Here is a 17,428-nt window from a genome sequence, read left to right as displayed (position 1 = left end):
CTTGGCTGTCTGGTAATCCTGCAAATCTCTGCAGCTCTCTCACAGCTTCCAATGTAGTGTACACTTGCTCAACAGATCACAGTTTTGCACTGAAGAGTCTGTGATACATCTAGAACAGAGGTCTGAACACCGGTGTAACCACAACTCTTACAGGGCAACAAGGCAGCCTTCCCAAATAAAAGATTATAGCTTTCAGTCCAAATAATTTGATTCCTTCCTGAAAATTCAGCAGGTTTTTTTCAATAGGAGAGAATCCTTTTACTGGCAATGTAGGCAGCTGTGCACCAAGGGGATATTAGAAAAGGAGTTTTTCTTCCCCAGTGAATAATTTACAATTGTTTATCTTTTTGTAATTTTTCAGGCTAATCCCTGTTTAAGTCACTGGGACTTAAAACAGAAGTAGATTTTGGCTCAAGTCTCTGGACTTTATTAAAGTTCAAATTTAATGAAAAGATTTTACTTGGTGAGTTTTTCTGGTTGAACCAGATTAAAATGAATCTTCAGTTTCATCTTGCATGTTACACAAATCTCTTTTGTGCTTTCTAATAAATTTACTACAAGGTCTCTTTCTTCACATAAGATATTGCTTGTCTACACGCTTCAACACAAAATTATCTAAATATTTTTTAAGCACAGGTTAAGAAACAAAATATGTGACTAGATGATATATTTGATTATTTTGTTTGAAATTATTTTTTCCTATTCAACTACCACAAGTCAATGATTAGCAATTTAAAGTAAGTGAACTACACTGTAAGAATTTCTCTATTAAATTCCAAGAGTTATAGGTATTTCTATCTTGCATGCTAAATAAAGGATGCTTCCATCTCCATTCAAAAAATCACCACTGATTTCTCTTCATCTCTCATGAGAGCATGGAGAAGAGGGTTTCCTTCCTAACATTTATCCTCTCTGCCCTCAGAAGCTTACTGGAGGGTATGGGAAAAACTAGATTAAACCAAAATTCAACCACAGCAGTCAACAGAAAGCAGAAAAATTGCATTGCTATTGCACTCACCCCACTTTGTGCTAGATATTAATGTGGGTGGGTACATGTTATAAAATATTGTCAGTATTTTAGTAGAAGCCTTGATGAAAATCTGGTTTAAAAAAAATAAATAAAGGCATATTTGAATACTGCTGATCCCACTACAAAAATCTGACTACACATTAAACATTTCGTGGAAAACGTATGCCTCCTCTGAAACTACTCATAAATTAATGTAACACAGATGTAAGACAGGACTGTAGATTTATGGTTGCAAAGTTTGTCAGAGCTTAGCCCTCCTTTCCCAAAAAAATTCTTTCTTCAGTTTCAAGCCTACTGGCTCCAGGGTATAAATCACTTTGAAATAGTTTTTCTGAGTGTGAAAAGATTAAATCAGATTTCCAGATCTTGAGTTTTAGATTAGCACAGCCTCAGTGTTATAATTCTATGCCTTATGGTTATAAGCAAATTTAAAATTAAAAAAATCAGATGCAGAGGGTGAGGTCCTGTCCCCACTGAAGTCAGCAAGAGTCCCTGGCATCATCTTAAGTTATAACTAAAATTGTTAGGGCCTATTTTCTATCTGTGAGGCCATCTGGCAGAGTCTGGCTGCATTCCCTCTATTAAATTCTGGTGTTTTAAACAGGGTAGCACAACTAAGCCACTTACTGGTAAGAGACTGTTCTGACTCTAGTTTATGACTGTAACCAGGACTTTTTCTGCAGATTTTAATCAGCATAGAGGAAGAATGCCAGAAATTATTTTAACAAATCAACATTTGCCATACCACTCCTTAATTTGTATGTCACTGATGACCCTTGCTCTAATTTATTTTAATGGTACTACTCATTTGCTCAAAATCATGTTTGCAAATGGGATTATTTTTAGTCTTCTAGCCAAAATTTGAGTTTCAATTAAAGACATAAAGATGATCTGGTCACACAGAAACCAGCATGCTTTTACTCTGTTTCTAGTCATGAGTAGCTACCTTGATTTTGTGATGGTGCACAATTTCCTAAATTTGTTTGTATGCTTCTTTCCGCAGTTTGTTCATGGCTCTGTTGCATCAAATGCCTCTCTCCTCCTACCCCGTGCTCAATTTTGTTACCAGTTTGTATCCCTAGAAAAAATAAAGGAAAACAAAGAAATGCAAGGTGCTGTGGAAGTCCTATACAGACTATTTTAAAAGATGAGTAACTAGCAATCTGTTAGGTTTTCTCAGGCTCTGGTAGCTTCCTCAGAATGCTGAGCTTTAGTCTCTGCCTTAAGTTTGTCGCAGAATGAGAAAGGAAGGAAAAAACAAGTGAGCTTCATGTTCCTCATTAAAAATAAACTTGGAGAATAATGTCTAAAATACAACCCTAAAATCCAGAGGGTAAATTTATAAGAAATTTTTCTCTACCATTTCTTGAGATTGATTTGGACACACCAGAAGAAAACTACTGTCTTACAATAAAAAAAACAAAACAAAAAAAAAAAAAAAAACCCCCACAAAAAAAAAAAAAAATTAGAGAACATAGCTCAGCAAAAGACTAACTGAATTCAGGAATTTCATTAAACGAAAAAGAATTCAAAACAGTATAAGCAGTTTGACATGAAAATTCGGAAGGTGGTTAATGAAAATGTGCAATATCCACAGTATTTGGAGAGATGTGTTTCTTATCACATGAGACTAAAAGCATTAAATCTGTAGTATCAGTTCAGTAACAGCTGGTACAGTTTTCTACTACTCCATGTTAGTGTTGAACTTTGTTTATGAGAAAAGCAAAATTTAAGAAATTCCACTGTTCTTTATCCTACAGACACTCTGTTATTAATAATGGCTAATGCTAATATCAGAATTGATTGTAAGAAAGCTATCATAATTACAATGCTATAATTTTTGCATGTTAGAATCTCCATAAATACAAAGCGCTGAAAATAAAATATAAAGTTGAAAATTAAATTAAACATTTTGAATAAAAGTAAGTTTCAGAAAGACAATTTGTTGATTGGATTTTTTAAAAAATATAATATAAAATTCAGATGGTTTTTGTTTAAAAATACTATAATGGTTATAAATACTTATTTACAAGTAATAAAAATACTTCTAATCTTTGCTGAATATTGTTCTAGTAGGAATTTCTGCTCCTACTATATCTCCTTGCAAACAACATTACAGCTGGAATTGCAGTGGTGTTTATCAATAGAGTTCCTACTGTTCAAATGAATTTCTCTCTGGCTAACACTTGGCAACAGGAAATACTTATGGTAGGATCAAATAACCTAGTTAAGGCACTGTATTTGTGCCTGAACTTTAGGTAAATGTATAAGAATCTATTTAAAATAAGTGCCTAAGGCCTCACTGCAGTTTTCCAAAACAGCTAACCACTTTAAGACCTGAGGAGGGGGAATTTCTTTTACTATATTTAAGAACTGAAGTTATGTAAAAACACTCACCTAAGAGCTTTTAAAGGCAGCTAACTCTTTTCCTTAGGATACAGTAACTTTAGCCTTTTACTTTAGCAGGACACTTTACTTCTAAAATACAGGGAGGACTTCAGTGAATTAGTTTTGTATCTGTTGTATCTATTTAGGATATTCTTCTCACTTGATCTTTTGATTATTTTGTTTTCTTGAAGAAAAAAAATTGCCTGATGCTGCCTTGAAACTGCACTTGAGAACAACTGAGATTTATATGATAGAAACCTGCAATATTTGGTTATTACTCATAGGACAAGTGTCCCAAGATGCAATTGTTTTCATTTTATATAATTTTTCAATAGCAGGAAGATTTATCTCTGCATACAAGAAGATGATTTCAAAAGGAAGGTTAAGAATGTGTCAAAAGCAGACTCATAGTATTTCCTTGTTGAGGACAAAACTCTGCTTGTATATAAGTGTTAGTGCTGTAGGAAAAAAAAATGTAGGTGGCCCAGAAAAAAATTATATATTTTCTTATGTTCACCCTATACTGGGAGAATCCTCCATGGAACAGAACAGTTATTAAAGAAGCTGTTCTCAACCATACAGAGCATCACATCAAAGGATACTGTCAAGGCAGTCTATGAATGAATAAATGAATGATTCATTTAAGCTGTATTAATAGATAAGAAAACCCTATAGCAAGTTTTCTAAAACTGAGTGCCTATAGTTAGGCTCCTTAGCATACTCTAAAGCTCTTCAGTTGATCTAGCATGATTTTTAAAGACTTATTTAGCATTACAGTGTGCATACACTGGGACTACTTAATATGCTTATAGTAAAGTGTGTGCCTTAAGTCTTTCCCTCGATCTGAAATAAAGTACTTAGTGCTCTGCCAGAGATAAACTCTTAGCCCTCAGCAGATCTGGACAGCAGAATTATTATTTTTCAAACATATCAAAGCAACATGAAAGTCCAATTCCTATGGCAGTTGTCTTCACTACTAGTCCTTTTCTACAGTGAATGTTGTAAAGACTGTCTGTGTGCCCAGCACTTTTCAAAACAGATTAAGAGGCCAAATTTTAGACACACACATTTCAAATGGAATACATATTCCACTTCAAATGTATTGAAACATTATTCTACTTTTTTATGTAATATGGGGAGTACATATGACAGTAAGAATAGAAATCAAAATTACATCACAAATATTATTGAATGATTATTGACTCACAGGTTTATGTTAATTCTGTGCATGACAAACTGATTCAGTTTGACTTAATATTTGTTAACTCATAGATTCAAAATGTTTAACAAACTGTGAAAACGCTTAATGTGTACAGATAACACAATTATAGACTTCTTATAAAATCACAAAATTATCATATTGTGCATGAAATAGCTACTTTCTTTAAGAAAATAATTTATTTTTCATAGTCACGACATATAATCTGGTATCAGTTACTGTACATGTATTTTCTTGCAATACTCTGACTGTCTATGAATAGCGGATCCACAGATGCCACTTTTGCTGCTATAAAGGAGTGAATACAGTGTAAAACTGCTGTCAGATCCTGAAATTCAAGTTCCTGAAAGAGGAAGTAAGAGAGGAAAAAAAAAAAAAAAAAAAAAAGGGAGAGAGAGAGAGAAAATATGAGTTAATATTTAGGTTCATAAACTTTTTACAAAAATACAGAACAGACTATTCAGTAAACAGCTCCAGACTTTAAATTAAAATCTGAATACTGGGAACTGTAAAGTTAAACATTCTAGACTAAAAAATGGATATCTCTACCTCATTACTGGCATTGTCACACGTCCATTTACTTGTCACTTATGCTACTTCAAATTTTATTCAGCTTGGACAATGAAAGCACTCAGACTGCAAGAACATTCAAATATTGCAACGTATTTGAAACTATTTTGTAAGTTAAGGATGTTTGGGGATGATGTGGTGTGAAGTCACAGGCAGGCAGGGTGAGGAGGCCATGTGCTTTGGTAGCCTCAGCAATAGTAAGCTGGGTGGCCAGTGGCAGGGTGGAAGGTAAGGTAAAGTCACAGCACAACCTGTGTATAGGAATATGGCTGAATATGTGTTTCATATCCACCAATTTTGAAAGAAAAAAAAAATCACAAAAAAAGGTAGAGTTACTCTTAAACAGTTCTCAAATTCCCTTGACTTTTTTAACATAAGAAAAGAACCTGGGGGTGCCGGTCAACAGCCAGCTGAATATGAGCCAGCAGTGTGCCCAGGTGGCCAAGAAGGCCAATGGTATGCTGGCTTGTATCAGGGATAACACAGCAAGCAGGAGATGGGAAGGGATTGTTGCTCTGTACTCAACACTGGTGAGGCTGCACCTCGAGTGCTGTGTTGAGTTCTGGGCCCTTCCCCACAAGAAAGGCATTGAGGTGCTGGAGAGGGATGAGAGAAGGGCAACCAAGGTGGTGAAGAGTTTGGAGAAGAAGTCCTAAGAGGAGAGGCTGAGGGAATTGGGAATGTTTAGTTTGAAGAAGAGGAGGCTGAAAGGAGACCTTATTGCTATCTACATTGCTATCTACAATTACATGGAAAGAAGCTGTAGGGAGGTGGGTGCTGGCCTTTTCCCTCAAGTGAACAATGACAGGACCAGAGGAAATGGCCTGAAGTTGCACCAGGGGAACTTTAGATTGCATAAGAAGAATTTCTTTACTGAGAGAGTAGTTAGGTGTTGGAGTGGGCTGCCCAGGGAGGTGGTGGAGTCACCATTCCTAGAAGCACTTAAAAGTGGTGTAGATGAAGCACTTCAGGTCGTGCTCTAGTGGGTGATACAGATATTGATATATATTTTATATATATCAATATATATATTTTATTTGGGGGGGCAGTTGGACACTGTGATCTGAGAGGTCTTTTCTAATTGTGACAATTCTGTGATTCTGTGAAAATATTTAATCTTCTGTGCACAGATTTTTTCCCACTCTCCCCAGACAGAAATGGAGTGATATTCTAATACAGTGACAGCAAATATAATACATGAGACATGTTCAATTTATGTTATACTACTATTTGTAAGGTAGCTAGTTATTGAAGTGCATCTGGTAAGTATATTGTGGAGATATTTGGGATTGGTTTTGGTTCCAGGAGATGACATTCAATAGCTTGTTGGCTACACAGTAGTTTATTGAGCACCACTCTCTATGCTTGCCTTTAAACAAAAAGTAAAGCGCTGGACTTAAACATTTCTTATCACAGTACTTTACAATATCCTCTAAAAAAAAAATACCTCAAACAGAATATTTGGAATTTGAGATTACTGTTCTGGAAAAGCTCACCATCACACCATCTTGCTATCAAAAGTCATATATATATATAAGGCAGGAGTGGTTTTACGACTCATGAATGTCTTCAGTTGCTCACTAGTGTTTGTGGGGCATATTTTCTTACCCTATAGTGGACATATCTGGGAAATATATGGTAGTGGGAAGAGTTGCAGAGTGGTTTCTGTGAGAAGAGGCTGGGGCTGCCCCGTGCCACACACCGTCGGTTCCATCTGGAACCAACTGCCCCCCATAGGGCATGGCCTAGCCCCCAGACAAGGTGGTAGCATCTCTTGGAAAACACTGTAAAGAAAGCACAGTAAATTTACAAAAAGGCAATAGGAAGATGGTCTGTAGCAGAGCAGGTGATACTCCTGAAGGGATTGCAGCCAACAGAGAAACCCCACTGGAGCAAGCAGGAAGCATGAAGCAAGGAGCAGGAAAGGAAGAGGAAAACAAGGAGTGGCAGAAAGAATCCATTGCATCTTGACAATATTTGAAGGCTCTGCTTCAAGCTGATGAGATTCTACCAATTTTGTAAAAAAAATTGTGCAGTTTCTTTAGAACTTCAGGCACATATAGTTTATTTTCTCAGGGATTTTATTTCCCACTAAGCAAATCTAGTATTCCAAGAAAAATGTAATTTTTTGTTACTGTCTACTGTCTCAAGCATAAGGTGACAATAAGCAATATTACAGGACAATAACAGAATGACATTCAACAAGCTCCCAAAGTACTCTCTTCCTGTGGTGTAACAGGCCTTAAAAACGCCTTTGTCCTCTACAATACACAGCAGCTACAGGGAAAGACCTCCTCAGACATGGTAGGCTTGGAGCAGAGAAATTTCTAGCAGCAAGCTGTCCTCGTTATAGTGCTTACTTGGTGCACAAAGAAGCCTGAAAGAAGAAAGCTTTCAGGCTCTAGGTCTTGCATAGAATAAGTAAGCAGAGATTTTTAGCTGAATACAATATTTTGTTATTGGTGGATCATCATCACAGAAATTAAGTTTAACTCCATCCAGAACTCGGAAATACAAGAATTTCTCAATTAAACAGCTTTAAGGATGTGTTAATATAAACTGAATTACTTTCCTCTCCCTTCAAATATTCTCCTTTAAAATTACTGACTTGTTTGTCTTCAACTTTCCAAGAAAATATAGCTGAATTCAGAAACCATGCATAGCCATTTTTGGTGCCAACAGCTGAAGTAATAAGCAATTTAAAACATATTGCTACAATTCGATATCAAATACAAATTTTAAAATGGCACTTCCAAGATTATAAAAGAACAGCAAACACAAAACATTCAGAATGTGCTATTATTGTCATTCATACCTAGTTAAATAAGGAAAAATTAAAATTACACCGAGGGAAGAGGCAAAACTCTCAAACTTCTGCTTTTGCCTACTTCCTAGTCAACAAATTAAGAAATAATTAGCCTAGAATAAGGAATATCTCTTGAGAACTTGTATCAAACTAAGCACATAGGCAACTGTTAATAACTGGCACTTGGCTGCTAAAGCAATCATTTGGACCTAATACTCAAAATTAGATCTCACTGAGAAGAAAAAAATGAAGTGTGAATTTTGGTTTAAATCCTTTGAGGAACTGAATTATGCCCATGTAATCTTTATTTGATTTTGAAGACGTAAACCCCCTGCTTTTTCTATTTTGATTAACAGAATAAGTTTCTCAAAATATATTTTATTGACAGTAGATTATTTCTAATTTAAATATTAGTATTAGATTAATATGAACATTTTCAGAAAAAAGTGCTATCATCTAATTCTCATTGCCTAGCTTTTATAAAACTAAAATAAGCAGTCTTGATAATTACTGGTCTACAACTCAATGTGAAATAATACAAGGCTTTACTACATCAGTTCTTGGCTCCAGTCAAAGGTCTACATCTCCATTACAGTCTTTAAAAAGATAAATTATAAAATATAAACCCACTCACATTAATCTTAGATATACTCCAAAATGAACAGAAATCATCTGACAATTTCACCTCAGCTTCTTCCATTCTTACATTCAACACACTGACCAAATGCAGCCAAACAAATTGAGAGAAGAGAGCCCTTCACAAAGCTTTCATTTTCTCTACTCCATCTTTATGTACTTCTAATCTATTTATGTTTATCAAGATAAAGAATCAGAGGTAACCTAAAATGAATTGTAGGCAGGATTTCAGACTGCTCTAGCAACATCATGTGAAGAGTTTGGGGATAAGAAAAGAACAAAGATAGCAATGTCCCAGTGCTCCTACTGCAGAGTCCTCTTTGTTTCTACCAGAGTTCAGACAAGGGATCAAACTGCAGTCGTCCCTCCTGTGTATCTGAGGGAAGATATCTGATCTGTCGTGAATAATATTTTGAATACTAATAATATGCTCTTATTTCTAGAAAAGATAATTTATATGCAATTGAAAAAGGAGAAGTATTGCTCAACCTATGTTTTCTGTGAAAATGACACTATTTTCTCCAGATAATATTGCAGTTCCCTTAGCCATCAGGGATTATTTTACAGATTGGTGCTAGTTTTTAAAGTTGTTACAGAGCTGGGTAACCAAATAGGTGGCATGTAAGCACTCATTATGCAGTTTACCAGCTGGCTCACTTCCCTCCTGCTCTCTTATGTCTTCACTATTTTCTGTGAGGCTAACTCTCTATGGGGATGAGCAGTCATGCAGAACAGAGCTCTGGAGGTGCCCTCTTTCAGGTCTCAGCCAGATATGGTCTGCTATGCTGATATCAGAGATAGGTTTCACCTCAGGCTTCATGCACTAGAAATGAAGCTGATCACAGAAATAGTTGACACAAATGGGAGTGAGGCTGTGGTGCTTTTTTTTCAGTGTCTGCACTGGCTGCCTTCACAATCCTAAAGCTCACCAGTAAGGAGCAGGCACTGGAGAACAGTCATGCACGTCCAAAGCAGAACTTGCTCTATAGATTTGTGCAGTCTCAGGACAGAGTTTGCTCAGAGAACTGGTGTTCTGGAGGTGGGTATGACTTGCATGCAGATCACAACAAGGAAAGGAGAAGAGGAGTAGGGGTTAGTTTGGAAATATGCATTTGATAAAAGATAGGGATGGTCTTCTGGCAAGGGGAAATGTAGACTTAGGAGTCAGAGGATGGGGAGACAATGTATCTCTGCAAGAGACCATCTCTAATGTGCTGTTTAGGGTGGAATTTGGCCTCTTCAGGTTTAGAATATAATTAGAATTTTTCCTGGAAAATAATACCAATGTTACTTCTTTCAAAAGAACACACACCTTTGATACTTTTTTTTTTTTCAAGTAACATTTCTCTCCATACCCCGCCAGACAGATGACTGAGTCACCAACCATTTTGTTTGCTCTGTATCATCAAACACCACCCTTCCGCTTGCTTGCCCAATCCATGATAGCTGCTTTGTTCTTTTATTAAGACTGTCAGTTTATTTTAGGTATATTTAGAAGAATCTGTGCATGTCTAATGTCTCAGTAAACAAAGCTATATAAGTTTAATAGATACATCCTATTAAGTGGAGTAAGTACAACAAAAGCACTAGGAGAAAGATACCAAGCAAAGAAAATAAAGGATTGGATTAAAGCAGTGGGAGGACAAGACTACGAGACTGCCTGCTGGCACTGTGAATATAAAAATGTGCACACTGACCTCGATCACTATATGTGCACAGCAAAGCAAGAAAAATATATGTTCTCATTCCATCCACCCACCTATGAGAGTTGGATTTATTGCATATCATAAAGAGCTTGACAGGTTGGTTGCATCATTACCACTCACACACTTAATTTTATTGATTACTTCCGAGAGCTGTTGAATCACTGTCTGAACAAGGCATGAGCCTGTATCACATAAAGACAGTTAATGGAGACACTGACAGATAGTGTTATTGTGCCCTGTGAATTTCATGACTTCTTTAAGGACCTTCCTAAGCCTCAGTGTTTATTAGCTGTTGACAAGAGAATAGATATTACTACTGTATTCTTCAACATATTATTTCAATCTGATTGAAATTATAACCATTAAAAAAAAAAAAAAATTCTAAATTCAGTTTTATTTCTCAACAAGTATACCAGGGCTTTGTTGGTTTATCATGGCTGAGAAGAAATGTATTAGTACTGCACAGTTTGTTAAAACTGTTGTAAAGACACAAAGATAAACTATCAGCTATGGTACTAAAGCTTCTTCAGCTACAAACTTTTAATTGGCCTCCTGTTTGTGACTGTCATTTACACTAAGAGCAGAAGGATAAGCTCAAATGATGCACTTGCCCTGCAAGGATAAGAACCAGATATATGACATCAAAATTCAGTGCCAGATGAATTGCAGTTCTACATTCCAATGGTACTGAAGTCATTTAACAGAGTTCTACAAGGATCTGAGAGTCAGGAGGCTTTTCACGTTAAGCTTGAGTGACTCTAAACACCACTGTCTACCACTAAATCTGGAACACTTTTAGATGTTTCATTGGCAGATGCAAACTTTGCTAATGCACAAGAAAACAAATTTGAAAAATTGTTCTTGAGATGCTTGTCTGGGCGCAGTCAACTACACTCACCCATTCCCACAAGTATGAGAATACAATCTTAACAGCAAATAGACTGCCCAATAATGTTGCAAAGGCAAAATCTTAATACTTATCTACCATCATCTTGCAAATATTTATCAAGCTCTGAAGTTGTTCAGTAATAAACTGCTAGATGTCAGCAACAAAAGACCCATGTTAATAAAAATACAGAAGAGCTTGAGTCCCAGATTCCACTTTATTGATAGTAGAGATAATGTCACTGTAAGGGGACAGCTTTGCTTGCTGTCTCCTTAATATGTCATATCTGTCAGCAGTACTAATATGGAAGAAACATCTTCTCAGATGAATACAGTAAATATAAAAAGAAATACAGTTGCTGCTGACTTGTCCTTGATCAGTCTCCTGAAGTTCTCCTGCTTTACAGTGAAGAGAGTTTACTGCAATTCTAATTGCAGTAGAGGTCTAATTGCAAAATCAGATCACATTGTACCACTGTGAAATTACAGAAGAGTTGAGGCTTTTAGTCAGTGAAGAAAGAATCCTTAATGAGCTTGGGTAAATAAGAAAGGCTCTTAAGTTCTATGTGTAACAGACAAGATGATGTATGAGACCAGCAATATTTAGTTGAAGCTTCAATATGGTGACAATGCAACTTCTTTTCTTCCTCTCAATGAAATATTTGGTACCAAGTTAGTAAAAGAGCAATTATAGAGATGAAGGATAAATAAATTTTCTTTTCATTCTTTCCATGTTAAAATATAATTAAATCTTTTCTTTTCCACACAGTATAAAAGGAATAGAAAACTAAGATGCAGAGAAAAGGCAAATGCTCAATTAAAATATGTTTAGGGAAAAAAAACACTTATCTTCCAGGTAGCTACAGTTTATATAATAAAAACAATAATAATTGTAATCTTGAAATGTAATCTTGAAAAGTTAGGGTACTTGTCATGTAGGCTAAGTATATCTGCTACTATTAGATTACTTGTAATTCCTCAGTATTGGATCCTGTGTTTAGGTCCATAAGCTATATACACTTTCCAAATGGTCTTGATTCTGAAACTTGGAAGGAAGATGAATTTTGCATAAAGAGATTTCTTTTTACTATTCCTATGGAATCTGTTCTCATTTATAGGAATATTTACTTGGAAAATGGATATTATATAAAAATGTTATGTTCACTGAGCATGCTCCAGTTTCAGACTTTTACCAGGTAGGCAATTCAAGGTGTGAATCTAGATAAGAATAATTTGGGTATGCTGTTTTGTTCCATCTTGCAGGTACCTAATGGAATTTACTTGTAGCACATTTTTTACAATCACTCCTAATACTTTTTTATGGTAACTTCAATTAGGTACTATTTACCAAAATTATTTATGAGACCATTGCATGAGACTACGTTTAAGGCTTAATGAAGTCAAAACAGATGAAATGTATTCCTTCCTTCCCTCCAGAGAAGTTAGCCTGTCATAAAATGGAAATGATGAAATTTTTATAGAGTTTCTTCTCAAAAACCCACCTTCATCATTTCCAGTCACTTTATTACTCTCTCTGTAATTAAAAATTCTTTCTTTAATAATTTTGGTATTTATTTAATAATCTTGATATTTTTCTATTACCAAAGTTAGGTCTGTAAGCCTCTATCTCTTCCCTTGATTTTCTTTTTTTTTTTTTTTTTTTTTTTTAAACAAAACCAAGCTGCTATGCTTTTTTCTCTCTCTAATCTTACCCATCTAACCCAACTTCTCAAATATAACTTCCACCAACTCCTAAATAGTACAAAACCTAACATTTAAAAATATTTCAACCACCTTCCTTCAATTTTCTGGTTTGTGTTTATAACTCCTTGATCTTACTTGCAATGTGGAATGTAATTTCATTTTTTGATAAATGGAGCAAACAAAGGCAAGTAACATATCCTTATTTGCTACTTGCACAGTTTTCCCAGTAATCTCTGAACAAGTACTTGTATTTGTGACTTCAGAACATTCAAATTCAGAGCTTTTTTTTTTTTAAATTATTTTAATGTAGGGTTGCAAGTATCTCATTGCATGTTAACTTTTTAAGTGTGTAGCCAACATGCTCCATCTGGATGAAATGCACACATATTAAAGAGCCTCTACCAAAGGGACAGGAAAATACATCTCCAGTTCAGAGAATTCCAAACTGCTGATCCCAGAAAGAGCTGACAGCCCATAATAACTCCACAATAATTCCATAATGCAGGAATACTTCATAATAACCATTCTCCTCCCCCTTTGAAAATAGTTGCAGAGCTACTCCTTCATGCAGATGCATTTTACATTATGTTGCAATTTCAGAGTTTTTAACTTTCTCTTCTGAAAACCAAGGGGTTTTTTCCAACAGAAATGATGAAATCATGTATGTGTGCTTGAGTGCAATTTGGCCCTATGAGACAAAGAAAGCAACACCTCAGAGGAGCTGAATTTCTCAAAATGTGGCACAAGCTGTTGGTAGGGTTTCATGGATTCTGTTGCCTCCCTGCAGAGAAGAAAAGGCAAGGGACAGCAACTTGGTTTCCTGACTTGACCAGCAGCCAGGGCAGAGGTCTCTACAACCTGTTACACATGGGTTGTTTAACCAGGTAATACACACAGATCTACAAACCAGTTGCAACAGATTTTTGCTGCAATTTCAGGCTGGGTAAAAATATGCTGGGACTCAGCAGTAATATGAATGCAATGCAACAATGACTTTTGGGAGACTTCAAGGAGTCAAAGTAGAATTATTACTGAAAGTATTAAAGGCAGGGAAGTATTCAAGTGGGAAACTATGATGGAATGTTGTAGGCAATATGAAGGAGAAACAACTGATTGGAATATAAGCCTTATTAGGTCCTTCAAACAGAAAAGTTTTTAAATGGAAACATGTATTGCTCTTCACCTAAAAGTGAAGTGTACAGGAATAAGCACTAGGCTTAAAATTTATACAAGGAGAAAAAATATCATCTCTAGCAAAACCAGAATTCTCAAGTGTGGTATTTTTTGCCCATGAATTTACAAGCACGTACAATTACATAAAATCTGAAAAATTCTTTTGGAACCTTACGTCCTGTTTACTGCCAAGTGAACATAAGTAATCTGCATCAAACTTTATTTCACATGTAGTGGCTCATTTACTCAGGAGAAAAGAAACTTCTATTTGATGGCATTTTCCGTTTCTCATTATTGGCTGCATTTCACTGTGCAGCACCATCTGGCTCTGTGAAATCTTTCAGTACAGAAAGCTGAGACAGATATTGTACTATACTATGGGTATTAGTGTTTCTTATTTCCCAGCTACTCTTTTATTCTGAAGCGTAAGAGATAATACAAATACCATTTAGGTGGTGGGCATATAGCTAAATCTAGGCAGTACTTGTCTGAAATGAAGAGGCTGCACAGCTGTATCCCAGTTCCATTTAATGTGAAATCCTACTGGATACATTGGATCAGGCAAAGGCAGTGATTAAAGGTTTAGTCACTGAAATCCTGATAAATCTTCATCTCTTTTGTGTCAGCCTTCCCTCTGATAACCAATGAGCTTTTCCTGGCCTCTTCTAGCACTCAAAACACATATGAACACTTAGGTAGCCATATAATTCTGTATGAACAGATCACAAATCATCTACAATCTGATAATTTCAACGAACTTCACAAATATTCATGAAAACTTTAAAAATTATAAGGTGTTTTCATTAAAGCTACACAAAAGAATAATTTTTAATATTTTAAAGATACATATATTTAAGAAACAACCTGTTTCCTGGACAAAATTTGCTGTAAAATTCTCATTATGAGTGACCTTTCTCACAATTTTTACTAAAATGGTAAACTTAAAAAAAAATCTATTTAAAGAGTAAAATACTGGTAAAAACTGTTGAAATGAGCTCAGAATTACTAATAATAAAAAAATCAGGTTGTTTGCAATAGGAAGAATCATGATAGAGTATTAAAGAAATGGAATTCCACTGCAAGCAATGGAACAGGAGTCTTTGGCTGCTCCTACATGTGGATATCTAATGACTTAATACACAGGTTCAGAGATTCAGACTACAGTTTTTGCACCAGTCCAGTCTTCCTCATTGACCTGGACCAAGTCACGTGAGCTCTACAACAGATGATCATGTATAAAATGGTGAGAAATAAAGTGGAAATGACATGCAAGTCAAGTTATTAGAATGCTGTACCTTTTGTAATAGATACTATCTTCTACAATAGAGCCAACAGACAATAAGGTTGTTTGCTGATGAAATACTGATCAATTCACTAATATAGATATACAAAGACAGACATATTGCATTTGTTGTAATTTACAAGGAAGATTAGAGGTTTTCTTATAATTTTAAACATTAGAAGGATAAGTAATGTATAACCTTTGTGTGTGGTTCATATTAAAAATCCAAAACTTTATAAGTGACTTTAACCTGTACAACAATAGGTAAGAGTACCTGAGAATTTTCATAGATCTTCAAAAATTTTTCTGTTGTTTTTATTAGCCTTTTTCCACCAAGCCCTAGTTGTACCTCAATCTTACCATCCTCTTCTCTGTCATATCACATCAAAGTTACCATTTTTAAAACTGCATGCCTGAAAAATTAACTTTTTATTTATTTACTTAGTGCTGACTTTGGGATTTCAGGGTTAAATCAGCCCCGATTAAGGTATTATAGCCAAATCTCCAGATGATAATTCACATTAAAATTCTGAATTAGAAACTTCTGGTGTTCACTTGGGAGTGAGTGTGAATTCTAAGCTTCACAATTTTATTTTATTATTGCTAGAGTGGAAAAAAAAAAAAGACATCAGTAAGATCTCTTCTCTAGCAGTGGACTAGATGTCTCCAAAGCATAATTCCAGATGTTGCAAAGTATTAGGTGTCCTTAATTCATGGCTGAACCTATAGGTTTCAGGAACTGCTTGGCCTCTTGCAAGAATATTGTCTATATTTAGCTAATAAATGGTACACAAACCTTTATTTTATTGGTAGAACTTAAGCACGTATTTTTGCTTAAAATTTTAAGTTGACTATATATCAGTTTGAAATGTATTTAGCATTTAAATAGTTTTATTTTTCCTTTAACCTTTTTGCAAACAGGTTTTAGATCCTATATCTATTATGGGTTGACTTAATTTCCCAGATACAATCTTTACGAAACAGTAAAACATCATCCTAACACAATTCAGTAACAGGCTTGTACAAACAGTGTAATAAAGCTATAGCTTCCACACCACTTATGCTTATTGTGGAGTTTCTAGAGTACAGGAATAAAAAGATGTAACTGTTATGTGAAGTCCACCATATGCATGTGCAGTAGGAAAGATTTTTTGATGCCTACAGAGTAATTACTCTTCATTTTTTTTTACTGAACAGAGAAAGAGGATGCTGCTTACCTTTGTCTCAATTTGTCTGGTGTCTAGATTCTGAAAAAGCAGCTTTACTCTTGTTTTTCCATCATCTGAAGAGCCTTTGAGCTGAGAGAATTTAAACCTCCACAGTACATTCTAAAGAAAAAGAAATTTGATTAAGGACTCTCTTACACACTCTTACCTAGAAGTATGGATTGATGATCAACTTTTATGTATTAAGATAAAGTATTAGGACAGAAAACATAACACATGATAACAGGCTGATTGCAGATCAAATAATACTAACAACTCTGTATCATATGTAAAAAGATACAATATTAATATTCAGTAATTAAGAAATTATTTAGAAATTCTCTGAAATGGAAATGTTCCAGTTGCCTACATAATATTCAAACCTATGACAAAAGGTTAATTCTAGAAAGATCCAAGAGGATATTTTGAACAGTTTCACTATGAACAAAATTACATATTGGATCTCAGTCTTTCATATTTCAGCTGGTTCATCTGCATAACCTAGATAATAATGTCCTACACAGATGTTGCAAAGCTGAATTTACTGATGTGTGTAACATGGTTTGAAATCCTCAGCAAAATAAGCCATAGAAATGCAAAAATGTTATTACTGAATGCAGTCTTTCAAGCCACAAAAAAAAGTCCTATATTACATTGTTGTTTGTAACATACATAAGAATTCAAGGCTTCTTGTTTCCCTAAAGGCTTATGCAAGGCATTTTACTACTATTAGCAAATCCTAGATTGACAGCTATTTATGGAGATACTTTAAAAAAACAAATATTGCAAAATTATTTCTAAAACCAATTTAATTTTCTGCATTT

The 17,428-nt window shown here is 35.1% G+C and overlaps 1 protein-coding gene across 1 annotated transcript in view; it reads right to left on the bottom strand.

The window, feature by feature from the left end:
* Positions 1 to 4,848: 4,848 nt before the first annotated feature.
* Positions 4,849 to 17,428, bottom strand: part of SNTG2 (syntrophin gamma 2) — a 139,649-nt gene continuing 127,069 nt past the window's right edge. Inside the window, 2 exon segments of the mRNA XM_030447919.1 lie at positions 4,849 to 4,980; positions 16,617 to 16,727. Of these exon segments, the coding sequence (XP_030303779.1) occupies positions 4,849 to 4,980; positions 16,617 to 16,727 (243 nt within the window).

This window comes from Calypte anna, chromosome 3 (genome assembly GCF_003957555.1).
Source record: "Calypte anna isolate BGI_N300 chromosome 3, bCalAnn1_v1.p, whole genome shotgun sequence".
Lineage (NCBI taxonomy): Eukaryota > Metazoa > Chordata > Aves > Apodiformes > Trochilidae > Calypte > Calypte anna.
Note: the sequence above shows the minus strand (reverse complement) of the source record. Positions and strands in the feature narration are given on the sequence as shown.